Source organism: Ranitomeya variabilis, chromosome 2, assembly GCF_051348905.1.
Source record: "Ranitomeya variabilis isolate aRanVar5 chromosome 2, aRanVar5.hap1, whole genome shotgun sequence".
NCBI classification, from domain to species: domain Eukaryota; kingdom Metazoa; phylum Chordata; class Amphibia; order Anura; family Dendrobatidae; genus Ranitomeya; species Ranitomeya variabilis.
Genome location: NC_135233.1, coordinates 618,682,638 through 618,699,935, shown reverse-complemented (window position 1 = coordinate 618,699,935; position 17,298 = coordinate 618,682,638). Strand labels below are relative to the sequence as shown.

The window sequence follows — 17,298 nt, the reverse complement described above, 5'->3', positions numbered from 1 at the left end:
CCTGCACTATCTCTCTCCTCACTGTCTCCGTCTCCTGCACTGTCTCTCTCCTCACTGTCTCCGTCTCCTGCACTGTCTCTCTCCTCGCTGTCTCCCTCTCCTCCTGCACTGTCTCTCTCCTCACTGTCTCCGTCTCCTGCACTGTCTCTCCCCTCGCTGTCTCCCTCTCCTCCTGCAATGTCTCTCCCCTGAGTCCCCTCACTGTCTCCATCTCTCCTTCCACTGTCTTCTTCTGTACCGCCTCCTTTGCTGTCACTTCCACACTATGACCAGCAGGTGGTGTAAGTCGCCCAGTGTCCCATCACGCATGCGTTCTCCACCGTAGGCCACGCATGCGCAGTGCGGTATCAACTACAGCGCGGAGCAGAGGAGGTGCTGGATTCTCTCGCGAGGAAGGACGCCATTATCGCCTACAAAACACCACGAGAACTCGCCCCCAAACGGTAACTGGGGATCAGCGGCAGAGCTGCCGGCTCATGGGGCTCCCGAGGCTTCCCTGCCGCCCTCCTCGGCTACCCAGAGTCCGCCCGCCGCTCCCGGAGGGCGGGAAAGCAGGCCTGAGGCGGGAGGAGCAGGTTGTGAGGGGAAATGTGGCCGAGGCCTAGTGCTCAGCCCTCACAGCCCCTCCGAGGACAGAGGCCGCCGCCATGTACAGGAGAGCGGGGAAGACGTCCGTGTGTGGGCGGGAAACGCCACAGGTGTGTGACGGAGGAACCCGCGGGGAGCGGTCACCCATGGCAACCAGTCACAGCTGGCGGGGTCACCCATGGCAACCAGTCACAGCTGGCGGGGTCACCCATGGCAACCAGTCACAGCTGACGGGGTCACCCATGGCAACCAGTCACAGCTGACGGGGTCACCCATGGCAACCAGTCACAGCTGGCGGGGTCACCCATGGCAACCAGTCACAGCTGGCGGGGTCACCCATGGCAACCAGTCACAGCTGGCGGCGTCACCCATGGCAACCAGTCACAGCTGGCGGCGTCACCCATGGCAACCAGTCACAGCTGGCGGCGTCACCCATGGCAACCAGTCACAGCTGACGGGGTCACCCATGGCAACCAGTCACAGCTGACGGGGTCACCCATGGCAACCAGTCACAGCTGGCGGGGTCACCCATGGCAACCAGTCACAGCTGGCGGGGTCACCCATGGCAACCAGTCACAGCTGGCGGGGTCACCCATGGCAACCAGTCACAGCTGGCGGGGTCACCCATGGCAACCAGTCACAGCTGGCGGGGTCACCCATGGCAACCAGTCACAGCTGGCGGGGTCACCCATGGCAACCAGTCACAGCTGGCGGGGTCACCCATGGCAACCAGTCACAGCTGGCGGGGTCACCCATGGCAACCAGTCACAGCTGGCGGGGTCACCCATGGCAACCAGTCACGGCTGGCGGGGTCACCCATGGCAACCAGTCACGGCTGGCGGTGTCACCCATGGCCACCAGTCACAGCTGGCGGGGTCACCCATGGCCACCAGTCACAGCTGGCGGGGTCACCCATGGCCACCAGTCACAGCTGGCGGGGTCACCCATGGCCACCAGTCACAGCTGGCGGGGTCACCCATGGCCACCAGTCACAGCTGGCGGGGTCACCCCTAGCAACCAATCACGGTTGGCACGGTCGCCCTTAGTAACTAGTGATAGCTGGCACAGTCACCCATAGGAACCAGTGATAGCTGGCGCAGTCACCCATAGGAACCAGTGATAGCTGGGGCAGTCACCCATAGGAACCAGTGATAGCTGGCGCAGTCACCCATAGGAACCAGTGATAGCTGGCGCAGTCACCCATAGGAACCAGTGATAGCTGGTGCAGTCACCCATAGGAACCAGTGATAGCTGGCGCAGTCACCCATAGTAACCAGTGATAGCTGGCGCAGTCACCCATAGTAACCATTGATAGCTGGCGCAGTCACCCATAGGAGCCAGTGATAGCTGGCGCAGTCACCCATGGGAACCAGTGATAGCTGGCGCAGTCACCCATAGGAACCAGTGATAGCTGGCGCAGTCACCCATAGGAACCAGTGATAGCTGGCGCAGTCACCCATAGGAACTAGTGATAGCTGGCGTAGTCACCCATAGTAACCAGTGATAGCTGGCACAGTCACCCATAGTAACCAGTGATAGCTGGCACAGTCACCCATAGAAACCAGTGGTATCCGGGTCACTCATCCAGCTAGTCCGGTAAGCTGTAAGCTGGCGGGGTCACCCATGGCAACCAGTCACAGCTGGCGGGGTCACCCATAGCAACCAGTCACAGCTGGTGGGGTCACCCATGACAACCAGTCACAGCTGGCGGGGTCACCCATGGCAACCAGTCACAGCTGGCGGGGTCACCCATGGCAACCAGTCACAGCTGGCGGGGTCACCCATGGCAACCAGTCACAGCTGGCGGGGTCACCCATGGCAACCAGTCACAGCTGGCAGGGTCACCCATGGCCACCAGTCACAGCTGGCGGGGTCATCCATGGCCACCAGTCACAGCTGGCGGGGTCACCCATGGCCACCAGTCACAGCTGGCGGGGTCACCCATGGCCACCAGTCACAGCTGGCGGGGTCACCCATGGCAACCAGTCACAGCTGGCGGGGTCACCCCTAGCAACCAATCACGGTTGGCACGGTCGCCCTTAGTAACTAGTGATAGCTGGCACAGTCACCCATAGGAACCAGTGATAGCTGGCGCAGTCACCCATAGGAACCAGTGATAGCTGGCGCAGTCACCCATAGGAACCAGTGATAGCTGGCGCAGTCACCCATAGGAACCAGTGATAGCTGGCGCAGTCACCCATAGGAACCAGTGATAGCTGGCGCAGTCACCCATAGGAACCAGTAATAGCTGGCGCAGTCACCCATAGTAACCAGTGATAGCTGGCGCAGTCACCCATAGTAACCATTGATAGCTGGCGCAGTCACCCATAGGAGCCAGTGATAGCTGGCGCAGTCACCCATGGGAACCAGTGATAGCTGACACAGTCACCCATGGGAACCATTGATAGCTGGCGCAATCACCCATGGGAACCAGTGATAGCTGGCGCAGTCACCCATAGTAACCAGTGATAGCTGGCGCAGTCACCCATAGGAACCAGTGATAGCTGGCGCAGTCACCCATAGTAACCAGTGATAGCTGGCACAGTCACCCATAGTAACCAGTGATAGCTGGCACAGTCACCCATAGAAACCAGTGGTATCCGGGTCACTCATCCAGCTAGTCCTGTAAGCTGGCGGGGTCACCCATGGCAACCAGTCACAGCTGGCGGGGTCACCCATAGCAACCAGTCACAGCTGGCGGGGTCACCCATGACAACCAGTCACAGCTGGCGGGGTCACCCATGGCAACCAGTCACAGCTGGCGGGGTCACCCATGGCAACCAGTCACAGCTGGCGGGGTCACCCATGGCAACCAGTCACAGCTGGCGGGGTCACCCATGGCAACCAGTCACAGCTGGCAGGGTCACCCATGGCCACCAGTCACAGCTGGCGGGGTCATCCATGGCCACCAGTCACAGCTGGCGGGGTCACCCATGGCCACCAGTCACAGCTGGCGGGGTCACCCATGGCAACCAGTCACAGCTGGCGGGGTCACCCATGGCCACCAGTCACAGCTGGCGGGGTCACCCATGGCAACCAAGCACAGCTGGCGGGGTCACCCATGGCAACCAAGCACAGCTGGCGGGGTCACCCATGGCAACCAGGCACAGCTGGCGGGGTCACCCATGGCAACCAGTCACAGCTGGCGGGGTCACCCATGGCAACCAGTCACAGCTGGCGGGGTCACCCATGGCAACCAGTCACAGCTGGCGGGGTCACCCATGGCAACCAGTCACAGCTGGCGGGGTCACCCATGGCAACCAGTGATAGCTGGCGCAGTCACCCATAGGAACCAGTGATAGCTGGCGCAGTCACCCATAGGAACTAGTGATAGCTGGCGTAGTCACCCATAGTAACCAGTGATAGCTGGCACAGTCACCCATAGTAACCAGTGATAGCTGGCACAGTCACCCATAGAAACCAGTGGTATCCGGGTCACTCATCCAGCTAGTCCGGTAAGCTGTAAGCTGGCGGGGTCACCCATGGCAACCAGTCACAGCTGGCGGGGTCACCCATAGCAACCAGTCACAGCTGGCGGGGTCACCCATGACAACCAGTCACAGCTGGCGGGGTCACCCATGGCAACCAGTCACAGCTGGCGGGGTCACCCATGGCAACCAGTCACAGCTGGCGGGGTCACCCATGGCAACCAGTCACAGCTGGCAGGGTCACCCATGGCCACCAGTCACAGCTGGCGGGGTCATCCATGGCCACCAGTCACAGCTGGCGGGGTCACCCATGGCCACCAGTCACAGCTGGCGGGGTCACCCATGGCCACCAGTCACAGCTGGCGGGGTCACCCATGGCAACCAGTCACAGCTGGCGGGGTCACCCCTAGCAACCAATCACGGTTGGCACGGTCGCCCTTAGTAACTAGTGATAGCTGGCACAGTCACCCATAGGAACCAGTGATAGCTGGCGCAGTCACCCATAGGAACCAGTGATAGCTGGCGCAGTAGTCACCCATAGGAACCATTTTTAGCTGGCGCAGTAGTCACCCATAGGAACCAGTGATAGCTGGCACAGTCACCCATAGGAACCAGTGATAGCTGGCACAGTCACCCATAGGAACCAGTGATAGCTGGCACAGTCACCCATAGGAACCAGTGATAGCTGGCACAGTCACCCATAGGAACCAGTGATAGCTGGCGCAGTCACCCATGGGAACCATTGATAGCTGGCGCAATCACCCATGGGAACCAGTGATAGGTGGCGCAGTCACCCATAGGAACCAGTGATAGCTGGCGCAGTCACCCATAGGAACCAGTGATAGCTGGCGCAGTCACCCATAGGAACCAGTGATAGCTGGCGCAGTCACCCATAGGAACCAGTGATAGCTGGCGCAGTCACCCATGGGAACCATTGATAGCTGGCGCAGTCACCCATGGGAACCAGTGATAGCTGGCGCAGTCACCCATAGGAACCAGTGATAGCTGGCGCAGTCACCCATAGGAACCAGTGATAGCTGGCGCAGTCACCCATAGGAACCAGTGATAGCTGGCGCAGTCACCCATAGGAACCAGTGATAGCTGGCGCAGTCACCCATAGTAACCAGTGATAGCTGGCGCAGTCACCCATAGTAACCAGTGATAGCTGGCGCAGTCACCCATAGGAACCAGTGGTATCCAGGTCACTCATCCAGCTAGTCCGGTAAGCTGTTATCTGAAGCTATTCCATCAGCCTGTTACCTCTGTACATTATCATCGTGGTCGTGCAGCAGTGGAAGTTGGGTGCCACCTTTCTTGTTTATTTGTTATTTTTTTCTACTGTAAAGACCTGATTTATCAAGACGGTGTTTTTATGCCAAGCAAAATTCATTAAGGTGTGAGCAAGAGGCGACAATGAGGCCGGTCAGTGGCCGCTGTCCTGATAGGATGGATTTCTTGGGTATTCTTAGCCAAGCTCCATCCTGGCTAAGCTCCACCCACTTTTAACCCCTTCCCGACCCATGACGCCACGTAGGCGTCATGAAAACCCGTGCCAATCCGACCCATGACGCCTATGGCTACCCCCCGTGGCTACGATCGCTCTGATTGGCTGTTGAAAGTGAAACTGCCAATCAGAGCGATTTGTAATATTTCACCTAAAAAACTGGTGAAATATTACAATCCAGCCATGGCCGATGCTGCAATATCATCGGCCATGGCTGGAAATACTGAAGTGACCCCCCCCACCCCACCGATCGCCCCCCCAAGCCACCGATCTGTCCCGTAGTCCCCTCCGTCCGGTGCTCCGCTCCCCCGTCCTCCTGTCCGCTCCCCCCGTGCTCCTATGTCACCCCCCCGTGCACCGATCTCCCCCCCCCCCTTATACTTACCGAGGCTCCCGGTGCCCGTCCGCCTCCTCCATGGGCGCCGCCATCTTCCAAAATGGCGGGCGCATGCTCAGTGCGCCCGCCGAATCTGCCGGCCGGCAGATTCATTACAATGTACATTTTGATCGCTGTGGTAGGTTCTATCACAGCGATCAAAATAAAAAAAATAATAAATAAACCCCCCCCTTTATCACCCCCATAGGTAGGGACAATAATAAAATAAAGAAAATATTTTTTTTTCTTTTTCCACTAGGGTTAGGGTTAGAACTAGGGGTAGGGGTAGGGTTAGGGTTATGGCATGTGCACACAGTGCGGATTTGGCTGCGGATCCGCAGCGGATTGGCCGCGGATCCGCAGCGGATTGGCCGCGGATCCGCAGCGGATTGGCCGCTGCGAATTCGTAGCAGTTTTCCATCAGGTTTACAGTACCATGTACACCTATGGAAAACCAAATCCGCTGTGCCCATGGTGCGGAAAATTCTGTGCAGAAACGCTGCGTTGTATTTTCCGCAGCATGTCAATTCTTTGTGCGGATTCCGCAGCGTTTTACACCTGTTCCTCAATAGGAATCCGCAGGTGAAATCCGCACAAAAAAACACTGGAAATCTGCTGTAAATCCGCAGGTAAAACGCAGTGCCTTTTACCTGCAGATTTTTCAAAAATCGTGCGGAAAAATCTCACACGAATCCGCAACGTGGGTACATAGCCTTAGGGTTAGGGTTGGAATTCGAGTTAGGGTTGAAATTAGGGCTAGGGTTGGAAATAGGGTTAAGATTAGGCTTGTGGTTAGGGTTACGGATAGGGTTAGGGGTGCGTTGGGGTTACAGTTGTGGTTAGGGTTGGGATTAGGGTTAGGGTTGGGATTAGGGTTGGAATTAGGGTTACGGGTGTGTTGCGGTTAGGGTTGTGGTTAGGGGTGTGTTGGGGTTAGGGTTGTGATTAGGGTTATGGCTACAGTTGGGATTAGGATTAGGGGTGTGTTGGGGTTAGTGTTGAAGTTAGAATTGAGGGGTTTCCACTGTTTAGGCACATCAGGGGTCTCTAAACGCAACATGGCGCCACCATTGATTCCAGCCAATCTTGCGTTCAAAAAGTCAAATGGTGCTCCCTCCCTTCCAAGCCCCGACGTGCGCCCAAACAGTGGTTTACCCCCACATTTGGGGTACCAGCGTACTCAGGACAAACTGGGCAACAACTGTTGGGGTCCAATTTCTCCTGTTACCCTTGCAAAAATAAAAAATTACTTGCTAAAACATAATTTTTGAGGAAAGAACAATTATTTTTTATTTTCACGGCTCTGCGTTATAAACTTCTGTGAAGCACTTGGGGGTTGAAAGTGCTCACCACACATCTAGATAAGTTCCTTCGGGGGTCTAGTTTCCATAATGGGGTCACTTGTGGGGTGTTTCTACTGTTTAGGCGCATCAGGGGCTCTGCAAATGCAACATGATGCCCGCAGACCATTCCATCAAAGTCTGCATTTCAAATGTCACTACTTCCCTTCCGAGCCCTGACGTGTGCCCAAACAGTGGTTTACCCCCACATATGGGGTACCAGCACACTCACAACAAACTGGGCAACAAATATTGGGGCCCAATTTCTCCTGTTACCCTTGTGAAAATAAAAAATTGCTTGCTAAAACATCTTTTTTGAGGAAAGAAAAATGATTTTTTATTTTCACGGCTCTGCGTTGTAAACTTCTGTGAAGCACTTGGGGGTTGAACGTGCTCATCACACATCTAGATAAGTTCCTTGGGGGGGTCTAGTTTCCAAAATGGGGTCACTTATGGGGTGTTTCTACTGTTTAGGCACATCAGGGGCTCTGCAAATGCAATGTGACTCCCGCAGACCATTCCATCAAAGTCTGCATTTCAAATGTCACTACTTCCCTTCCGAGCCCTGACGTGTGCCCAAACAGTGGTTTACCCCCACATATGGGGTACCAGCACACTCACAACAAACTGGGCAACAAATATTAGGGCCCAATTTCTCCTGTTACCCTTGTGAAAATAAAAAATTGCTTGCTAAAACATCTTTTTTGAGGAAAGAAAAATGATTTTTTATTTTCACGGCTCTGCGTTGTAAACTTCTGTGAAGCACTTGGAAGTTGAACGTGCTCACCACACATCTAGATAAGTTCCTTCGGGGGTCTAGTTTCCAAAATGGGGTCACTTGTGGGGTGTTTCTACTGTTTAGGCACATCAGGGGCTCTGCAAATGCAACGTGATGCCCGCAGACCATTCCATCAAAGTCTGCATTTCAAATGTCACTACTTCCCTTCCGAGCCCTGACATGTGCCCAAACAGTGGTTTACCCCCACATATGGGGTACCAGCACACTCACAACAAACTGGGCAACAAATATTGGGGCCCAATTTCTCCTGTTACCCTTGTGGAAATAAAAAATTGCTTGCTAAAACATCTTTTTTTGAGGAAAGAAAAATGATTTGTTATTTTCACGGCTCTGCGTTGTAAACTTCTGTGAAGCACTTGGGGGTTGAACGTGCTCACCACACATCTAGATAAGTTCCTTGGGGGGTCTAGTTTCCAAAATGGGGTCACTTGTGGGGGGTTTCTACTGTTTAGGCATATCAGGGGCTCTGCAAACGTAACATGATGCCCGCAGACCATTCCATCAAAGTCTGCATTCCAAAACGTCACTACTTCCCTTCCGAGCCCCGGCATGTGCCCAAACAGTGGTTTACCCCCATATATGGGGTATCAGCGTACTCAGGAGAAACTGGACAACAACTTTTGGGTCCAATTTCTCCTGTTACTCTTGCAAAAATAAAAAATTCTGGGCTAAAAAAATATTTTTGAGGAAAGGAAACACATTTATTATTTTCACGGCTCTGCGTTATAAACTTCTGTGAAGCACTTGGGGGTTCAAAGTGCTCACCACACATCTAGATAAGTTCCCTTGGGGGTCTAGTTTCCAAAATGGAGTCAATTGTGGGGAGTTCCTACTGTTTAGGCACATCAGGGGCTCTGCAAAAGCAACCTGACGCCTGCAGAGCATTCCATCAAAGTCTGCATTTCAAAACGTCACTACTTCCCTTCCGAACCCCGACGTGTGCCAAAACAGTGGTTTACCCCCACATATGGGGTATCAGCGTACTCAGGAGAAACTGGACAACAACTTTTGGGATCCAATTTCTCCTGTTACCCTTGGGAAAATAAAAAATTGTGGGCTAAAAAATCATTTTTGAGAAAAGAAAAATTATTTTTTATTTTCATGGCTCTGCGTTATAAACTTCTGTGAAGCACTTGGGGGTTCAAAGTGCTCACCACACATCTAGGTTAGTTCCTTGGGAGGTCTAGTTTCCAAAATGGGGTCACATGTGCGGGAGCTCCAATGTTTAGGCACACAGGGGCTCTCCAAACGCGACATGGTGTCCGCTAATGATTGGAGCTAATTTTCCATTCAAAAAGCCAAATGGCGTGCCTTCCCTTCCGAGCCCTGCCGTGCGCCCAAACAGTGGTTTACCCCCACATATGGGGTATCATCGTACTCAGGACAAACTGGACAACAACATTTGGGGTCCAATTTCTCCTATTACCCTTGGGAAAATAAAAAATTCTGGGCTAAAAATCATTTTTGAGGAAAGAAAAATTATTTTTTATTTTCACGGCTCTGCGTTATAAACTTCTGTGAAGCACCTGGGGGTTATAAGTGCTCACTATGCATCTAGATAAGTTCCTTGGGGGGTCTAGTTTCCAAAATGGGGTCACTTGTAGGGGATCTCCAATGTTTAGGCACACAGGGGCTCTCCAAACGCGACATGGTGTCCGCTAACGATTGGAGCTAATTTTCCATTCAAAAAGTCAAATGGCACGCCTCCCCTTCCGAGCCTTGCCGTGCACCCAAACAGTGGTTTACCCCCACATATGAGGTATCGGCGTACTCAGGAGAAATTGCCCAACAAATTTTAGGATCCATTTTATCTTGTTGCCCATGTGAACATGAAAGAATTGAGGCTAAAAGAAATTTTGTGTGAAAAAAAAGTACTTTTTCATTTTTGCGGATCAATTTGTGAAGCACCTGGGGGTTTAAAGTGCTCACTATGCTTCTAGATAAGTTCCTTGGGGGGTCTAGTTTCCAAAATGGGGTCACTTGTGGAGGAGCTCCAATGTTTAGGCACACAGGGGCATTCCAAAAGCGACATGGTGTCCGCTAACGATGGAGATAATTTTTCATTCAAAAAGTCAAATGGCGCTCCTTCCCTTCCGAGCCTTACCATGTGCCCAAACAGTGGTTTACCCCCACATGTGAGGTATCGGTGTACTCAGGAGAAATTGCCCAACAAAATTTAGGATCCATTTTATCCTGTTGCCCATGTGAAAATGAAAAAATTGAGGCTAAAATAATTTTTTTGGGAAAAAAAAGTACTTTTTCATTTTTGCGGATCAATTTGTGAAGCACCTGGGGGTTTAAAGTGCTCACTATGCTTCTAGATAAGTTCCTTGGGGGGTCTAGTTTCCAAAATGGCGTCACTTGTGGGGGAGCTCCAATGTTTAGGCACACGGGGGCTCTCCAAACGCGACATGGTGTCCGCTAAAGATTGGAGCCAATTTTTCATTCAAAAAGTCAAATGGCGCTCCTTCCCTTCCGAGCCCTGCCGTGCGCCCAAACAGTGGTTTACCCCCACATATGAGGTATCAGCGTACTCAGGACAAATTGGACAACAACGTCCGTCGTCCAGTTTCTCCTTTTACCCTTGGGAAAATAAAAAAATTGTTGCTAAAAGATCATTTTTGTGACTAAAAAGTTAAATGTTCATTTTTTCCTTCCATGTTGCTTCTGCTGCTGTGAAACATCTGAAGGGTTAATAAACTTCTTGAATGTGGTTTTGAGTACCTTGAGGGGTGCAGTTTTTAGAATGGTGTGACTTTTGGGTATTTTCAGCCATATAGAACCCTCAAAATGACTTCAAATGTGAGGTGGTCCCTAAAAAAAATGGTTTTGTAAATTTTGTTGTAAAAATGAGAAATCACTGGTCAAATTTTAACCCTTATAACTTCCTAGCAAAAAAAAAATTTGTTTCCAAAATTGTGCTGATGTAAAGTAGACATGTGGGAAACGTTATTTATTAACTATTTTGTGTCACATAACTCTCTGGTTTAACAGAATAAAAATTCAAAATGTGAAAATTGCGAAATTTTCAAAATTTTTGCCAAATTTCCGTTTTTTTTTCACAAATAAACTCAGAAATTATCGACCTAAATTTACCACTAACATGAAGCCCAATATGTCACGAAAAAACAATCTCAGAATCGCTAGGATCCGTTGAAGCGTTCCTGAGTTATTACCTCATAAAGGGACACTGGTCAGAATTGCAAAAAACGGCAAGGTCATTAAGGCCAAAATAGGCTCAGTCATGAAGGGGTTAAAAGCCTGGGTAGAGCTGTCAGAGACTGGTGTAAAAATGGCAAAAAGTCAATTTTGTGCGACCTTTCATGAAGTTTTAAACTGGAACTCTCACAAAATAGCTTGATGATTTACGACCCGAGGCTCCTGTTATACGAAGCAATATTTGTCATGTGACATTAGGTCTCGTACAAGACTTCCAACCAAAAATAATGTTATTTTTCTACTACTACAACCCCTGGCAAAAATTATGGAATCACCGGCTTTTGGAGGATGTTCATTCAGTTGTTTAATTTTGTAGAAAACAAGCAGATCACAGACATGGCACAAAACTAAAGTCATTTCAAATGGCAACTTTCTGGCTTTAAGAAACACTAAATGAAATCAAGAACAAACAATTTGGTAGTCAGTAATGGTTACTTTTTTTAACCAAGCATAGGGGAAAAATTATGGACTCACTAGACTCTGAGGAAAAAATTATGGAATCATGAAAAACAAACAAAAAAAAAATACACTCCAAAACATCACTAGTATTTTGTTGCACCACCTCTGGCTTTTCTAACAGCTTGCAGTCTCTGAGGCCTGGACTTAATGAGTGTCACACAGGACTCTTCATCAATCTGGCTCCAACTTTCTCTGGTTGCTGTTGCCAGATCAGCTTTGCAGGTTGGAGCCTTGTCTTGGACCATTTTCTCCAACTTCCACCAAAGATTTTTCAATTGGATTGAGATGCTGACTATTTGCAGGCCATGACATTGACCTTATGTGTTTATTTTCAAGGAATGTTTTCACAGTTTTTGCTCTATGGCAGGATGCATTATCATCTTGAAAAATGATTTCATCCCCAAACATCCTTTCAATTGATGGGATAAGAAAAGTGTCCAAAATATCAACATACACTTGTGCATTTATTGAAGACTAGATGGTGGCCCGATTCTAACGTATCGGGTATTCTAGAATATGCATGTCCACGTAGTATATTGCCCAGTCCACATAGTATATTGCCCAGCCCACGTAGTATATTGCCCAGTGACGTAGTATACAGCACAGAGCCACGTAGTATATTGCACAGCGACGTAGTATATAGCACAGAGCCACGTAGTATATTGCACAGCGACGTAGTATATAGCACAGAGCCACGTAGTATATTGCCCAGCCACGTAGTTATATTGGCCAGTCACATAGTATATTGCCCAGCTATGTATGTCACAGGTTAAAAAATAAACATATACTCACCTTTCGAGGGTACCCTTGTAGTTCTGTCGCCTGTGTGCGGTGCAGGCGGCAGCTTCTGGTCCCAGGGTGTGATGATGTCGCGGTCACATGACCGTGACGTCATGGCAGGTCCTTCTCGCGCAGGCCCTGTGATGACGTCGCGGTCACATGACCGTGACGTCATGGAAGGTCCTTGTCGCATACCATCCTTAGCACCGGAACCTGCCGCTTGCATGGAGCGGTCACCGGAGCGTCGCGAGGAGCGGGAAAGGTGAGTATATAATGATTTTTTTTTTTTTTTTAAATTATTTTTAACATTAGATGTTTTTACTATTGACTCTGCATAGGCAGCATCAATAGTAAAAACTTGGTCACACAGGGTTAATAGCGGCGGTAACGGAGTGAGTTACCCGCGGCATAACGCAGTCCGTTACCGCTGGCATTAACCCTGTGTGAGCCGTGACTGCGGGGAGTATGGAGCGGGCGCCGGGCACTGACTGCAGGGGAGTAGGGAGGGACTAATCGGACTGTGGACGTCGCTGATTGGTTGCGGCAGCCATGACAGACAGCTGGGGAGACCAATCAGCGACTTGGATTCCATGACAGGCAGAGGCCGCGACCAATGAATATCCGTGACAGAAGGACAGACCGAAAGACGGAAGTGAACTTTAGACAATTATATAGTAGATGTAATGACAGCCATCTCCCCAGTGCCTTTACCTGACATGCAGCCCCATATCATCAATGACTGTGGAAATTTGCATGTTCTCTTCAGGCAGTCATCTTTATAAATCTCATTGGGACGGCACCAAACAAACGTTCCAGCATCATCACCTTGCCCAACGCAGATTTGTGATTCATCACTGAATGTGACTTTCTTCCAGTCATCCACAGTCCATGATTGCTTTTCCTTAGCCCATTGTAACCTTGTTTTTTTCTGTTTAGGTGTTAATGATGGCTTTTGTTTAGCTTTTCTGTATGCAAATCCCATTTCCTTTAGGCGGTTTCCACCCATTCGTTCCTCATTTGTTTTGTTGTGCATTTCCTGTTTTGGAGACATGTTGCTTTAAGTTTCTGGTCTTGACTCTTTGATGTCTTACTTGGTCTACCAGTATGTTTGCCTTTAACAACCTTCCCATGTTGTTTGTATTTGGTCCAGATTTTAGACACAGCTGACTGTGAACAACCAACATCTTTTGCAACATTGCGTGATTATTTACCCTCTTGTAAGAGTTTGATAATCCTCTCCTTTGTTTCAATTGAGATTTCTTGTGTTGGAGCCATGATTCATGTCAGTCCACTTGGTGCAGCAGCTCTCCAAGGTGTGATCACTCCTTTTTAGATGCAGACTAACGAGCAGATCTAATTTGATGCAGGTGTTATTTTTGGGTATGAAAATTTACAGGGTGATTCCATAATTTTTCCCCTATGTTTGGTTAAAAAAAGTAACCATTACTGACTACCACATTGTTTGTTCTTGATTTCATTTAGTGTTTCTTAAAGCCAGAAAGTTGCCATTTGAAATTACTTTAGTTTTGTGCCATGTCTGCGATCTGCTTTTTTTCTACAAAATTAAACAACTGAATGAACATCCTCCAAGGCCGGTGATTCCATCATTTTTGCCAGGGGTTGTATGTTAGTGCTAAGAACAATAACCAGTTCACACCCAGGTCATGTGCTGTAGTGACTTGCATTGTGGTCTCTTAAGACGGACGTTGTGTGTGACGTGAGACTAAAAATCTGGCCAGCGACAGTGGTGAGAGCGTTGCCAATCATTGGATGTGAGGCTGCAGAGACCTCGCCAGTCATTGGATGTGTGGCTGCAGAGACCTCGCCAGTCATTGGATGTGAGGCTGCAGAGACCTCGCCAGTCATTGGATGTGAGGCTGCAGAGACCTCGCCAGTCATTGGATGTGAGGCTGCAGAGACCTCGCCAGTCATTGGATGTAAGGCTGCAGAGACCTCGCCAGTCATTGGATGTGAGGCTGCAGAGACCTCGCCAGTCATTGGATGTGAGGCTGCAGAGACCTCGCCAGTCATTGGATGTGAGGCTGCAGAGACCTCGCCAGTCATTGGATGTGAGGCTGCAGAGACCTCGTGATCTTGGTATCATACAGCTTAAATCATGGGGAGCCCTGAGCTTAAATGGCTGAGAACTAACATCATTGTGGTCAGTGTATGCCCAGTCTAAAGACCCATATACACCCCAGATAAAAGTAATCTGAATCTGCCCCCCTTCTGGTGTGCATAGAGCTCTCCTGACTCCCCCAACAGATGATATTGGGGGTCATAAGGATCAGGCAGTCAGAATTTCAGCGGCCAATCATTTTGTCTTCAGGGAAGATAAGCCACTGCCAGAGGAGTTTGGCAGTGTCTTTTTCCTCTCTTCTCATTAAAAACACATGAGCGCTCGGCTGAGCGTCAGGAGAGATATCTGTCTGCCAAATGAATGTCCTGTTGACGGCTATCTCCGATGTCTGGCCAGCTTAATGCTCAGTTTTAGAAAAGTCTGATATGAGTGCATTCTTGCCCCAGTATTAACTTTCAGCAGCACAGGCTTCAACTATACCTTCGATGTAATATTAGTGCAGAATACACCGTGGTTTTTATTTTATTTTTTTGCTTTCTTTTTAAGCCCACTACTGGAGTGGGTATGAATAAAAGGGCTAACCATTAGACTATGTTCACATCTGCGTTAGGCGATTGTCTCTGTTCCGTTCTAACAATAGAGAAATGGAATTCACGCATGATGGATGCGAAGGGCAATCCAATCTCCTGACTAATAATACTGTCCGTCATTTTAGTGGAAATATAGCAAAGAGAGTAAATGTAATTGATGCGCAATCCCTGAGCTGTCATCTGTGCTTGTGATACATTTTAGCAGTAAATAGTTTGCAGCCAGCACATCTGCAGCCTGTGCTGTAACATAGATGTATGTGGTGGAGTGTCACTGAGATGACATAGACCGGAGGCTTTGCACTCGCTCTGGTCAGGGTAATATAAAACCTATTTATTCTGTCTCTGTTTTGATGATTTGGAGAGATCTTAGCCCGGAATCTCATAAGACACAGAACACCTGCAGCGTCCTATTCACAGTATTGTCAGTCTGGAGGTGCGAAATGTTTGACTTATTGCTGCCGAGGGCTCAGGGTGAGATCTGTGTCTGATTAGACGTCAGTTTCTCTTGAGTTGCTGGGATTTCAGCTGGAATATTTTCCTGGAAGACATCTCTCGGTGATATGATCTCAGAATAACGAAAGGATGTACATCTTGGAAGTCTGAAAATCCAATCCTTTATTTCTTAAATATTATCTTGCGCTAATCTTAAATTTGACTACACAAAATGCTTAAAAAAACAAGACCGACCTTCATTATATGCTCCAAAGCTCCATATTTCCACCCTGGTCTTATAATGCAGCATATGATCATCTGTGTCCAATCTGAAATTAAAATGCAGAGATCCCTGGGAAGTCTGTTTTATTTGGACGGACGGTGACACGTGCGGTGTTGCACTTGGCAGTCAGTCTCTGGTAGCTTAATATTCAGAGTGAAAACAATTACTAAAGAATGCATAGATGGTATTATTAGTCCTCGCCGCCCAGAATATACGATAACACCACAGTAATCAATGGAAACAGCCGGTGTAATTCGACACAGGTACCATATGTGGAACGGACCACTCATTGCTCCCGATCATTCCTGCTGTGCACCTGCTTTGAGGAATTGCACTGCAAAGTTGTGCGTCTTGCAGTAGCTCCTAATATGCCCGGACCATTGGATGTAGAAGGATGCTGGGAGTTGTAGTTGTAGGCCAGATTAAAACATGGTGGAATTCTTTACTGCGAATCCCCAGAAAATGTAGATGAAATCTTCAAAATATTCACGCGAAATTCCCTATATGAAAATGTGAGCAGATTTGGTTACAGTAAAGTTGCGGATTTTAACTTTTAATTTCGGTGAATAAGATGCTCATACAAATACACATTAGGGGGTACCAATGCTGCTCTGCTGTCAGTCAGGTCGAGGGGCACGGTAACAGCCACCGCTCTCTTGTGTGTGGTATGTATTTTTCACCTACCCATACACTTTGTATAGTAATTTTTCATCCATGGACATGTGAATAGCACCCTAGATTTTAATGGTATTATTATTATTATTTATTTATATAGCACCATTAATTCCATGGTGCTGTACATGAGAAGGGGTTACATCAAAATACAAATATCACTTACAGTAAACAAAACTAACAACGACAAACTGGTACAGAGGGAAGAGGATCCTGCCCTTGCGGGCTTACATTCTACAGGATTTTGGGGAAGGAGACAATAGGTTGAGGGTTGCAGTAGCTCCAATGGTGTTGAGGTGGCCGTGTGGTCTTTGCAGGCTGTAAGCTTCTTTGAAGAGATGGGTTTTCAGGTTTCTTTTGAAGGATCCAAAAGTAATGGATAACCGGATGTGTTGGGGCACTGAATTCCAGAGGATGGGTGATATTCGGGAGAAGTCTTGGATGCGATTGGGTGAGGAGCGAATAAGTGTGGAGGAGAGAAGGAGGTCTTGGGAGGACCGGAGATTACGTGAGGGAAGATATTGAGAGATTAGTGTGGAAATATACAGAGGAGAAAGATTATGGATGGCTTTGTAGGTCAGTGTTAGTAATTTAAACTGGATACGCTGAGAAATTGGGAGCCAGTGAAGGGATTTGCAAAGAGGGGAAGCAGGAGTGTAGCGAGGAGAGAGATTAATTAGTCGGGCAGCAGTGTTAAGGATGGACTGGAGGGGTGCGAGAGTGTTAGAAGGTAGGCCACAGAGGAGTA

At 49.2% G+C, this 17,298-nt stretch overlaps 1 protein-coding gene across 4 annotated transcripts in view; it reads left to right on the top strand.

The window, feature by feature from the left end:
• The first annotated feature begins 284 nt into the window (after positions 1-284).
• Positions 285-17,298, top strand: part of BANP (BTG3 associated nuclear protein) — a 359,699-nt gene continuing 342,685 nt past the window's right edge. For 2 of the 4 annotated variants that reach the window (XM_077288816.1, XM_077288818.1), the window contains exon 1: positions 285-443. Coding sequence is in view for 1 of the 4 variants with exons in the window: in XM_077288819.1 (XP_077144934.1) it covers positions 589-698 (110 nt within the window). In the remaining 3 variants the exon portion in view is untranslated. Of the gene's footprint in view, positions 699-17,298 lie in introns of all 4 variants that reach the window. The other 2 variants (XM_077288817.1, XM_077288819.1) reach the window with 2 other exon arrangements.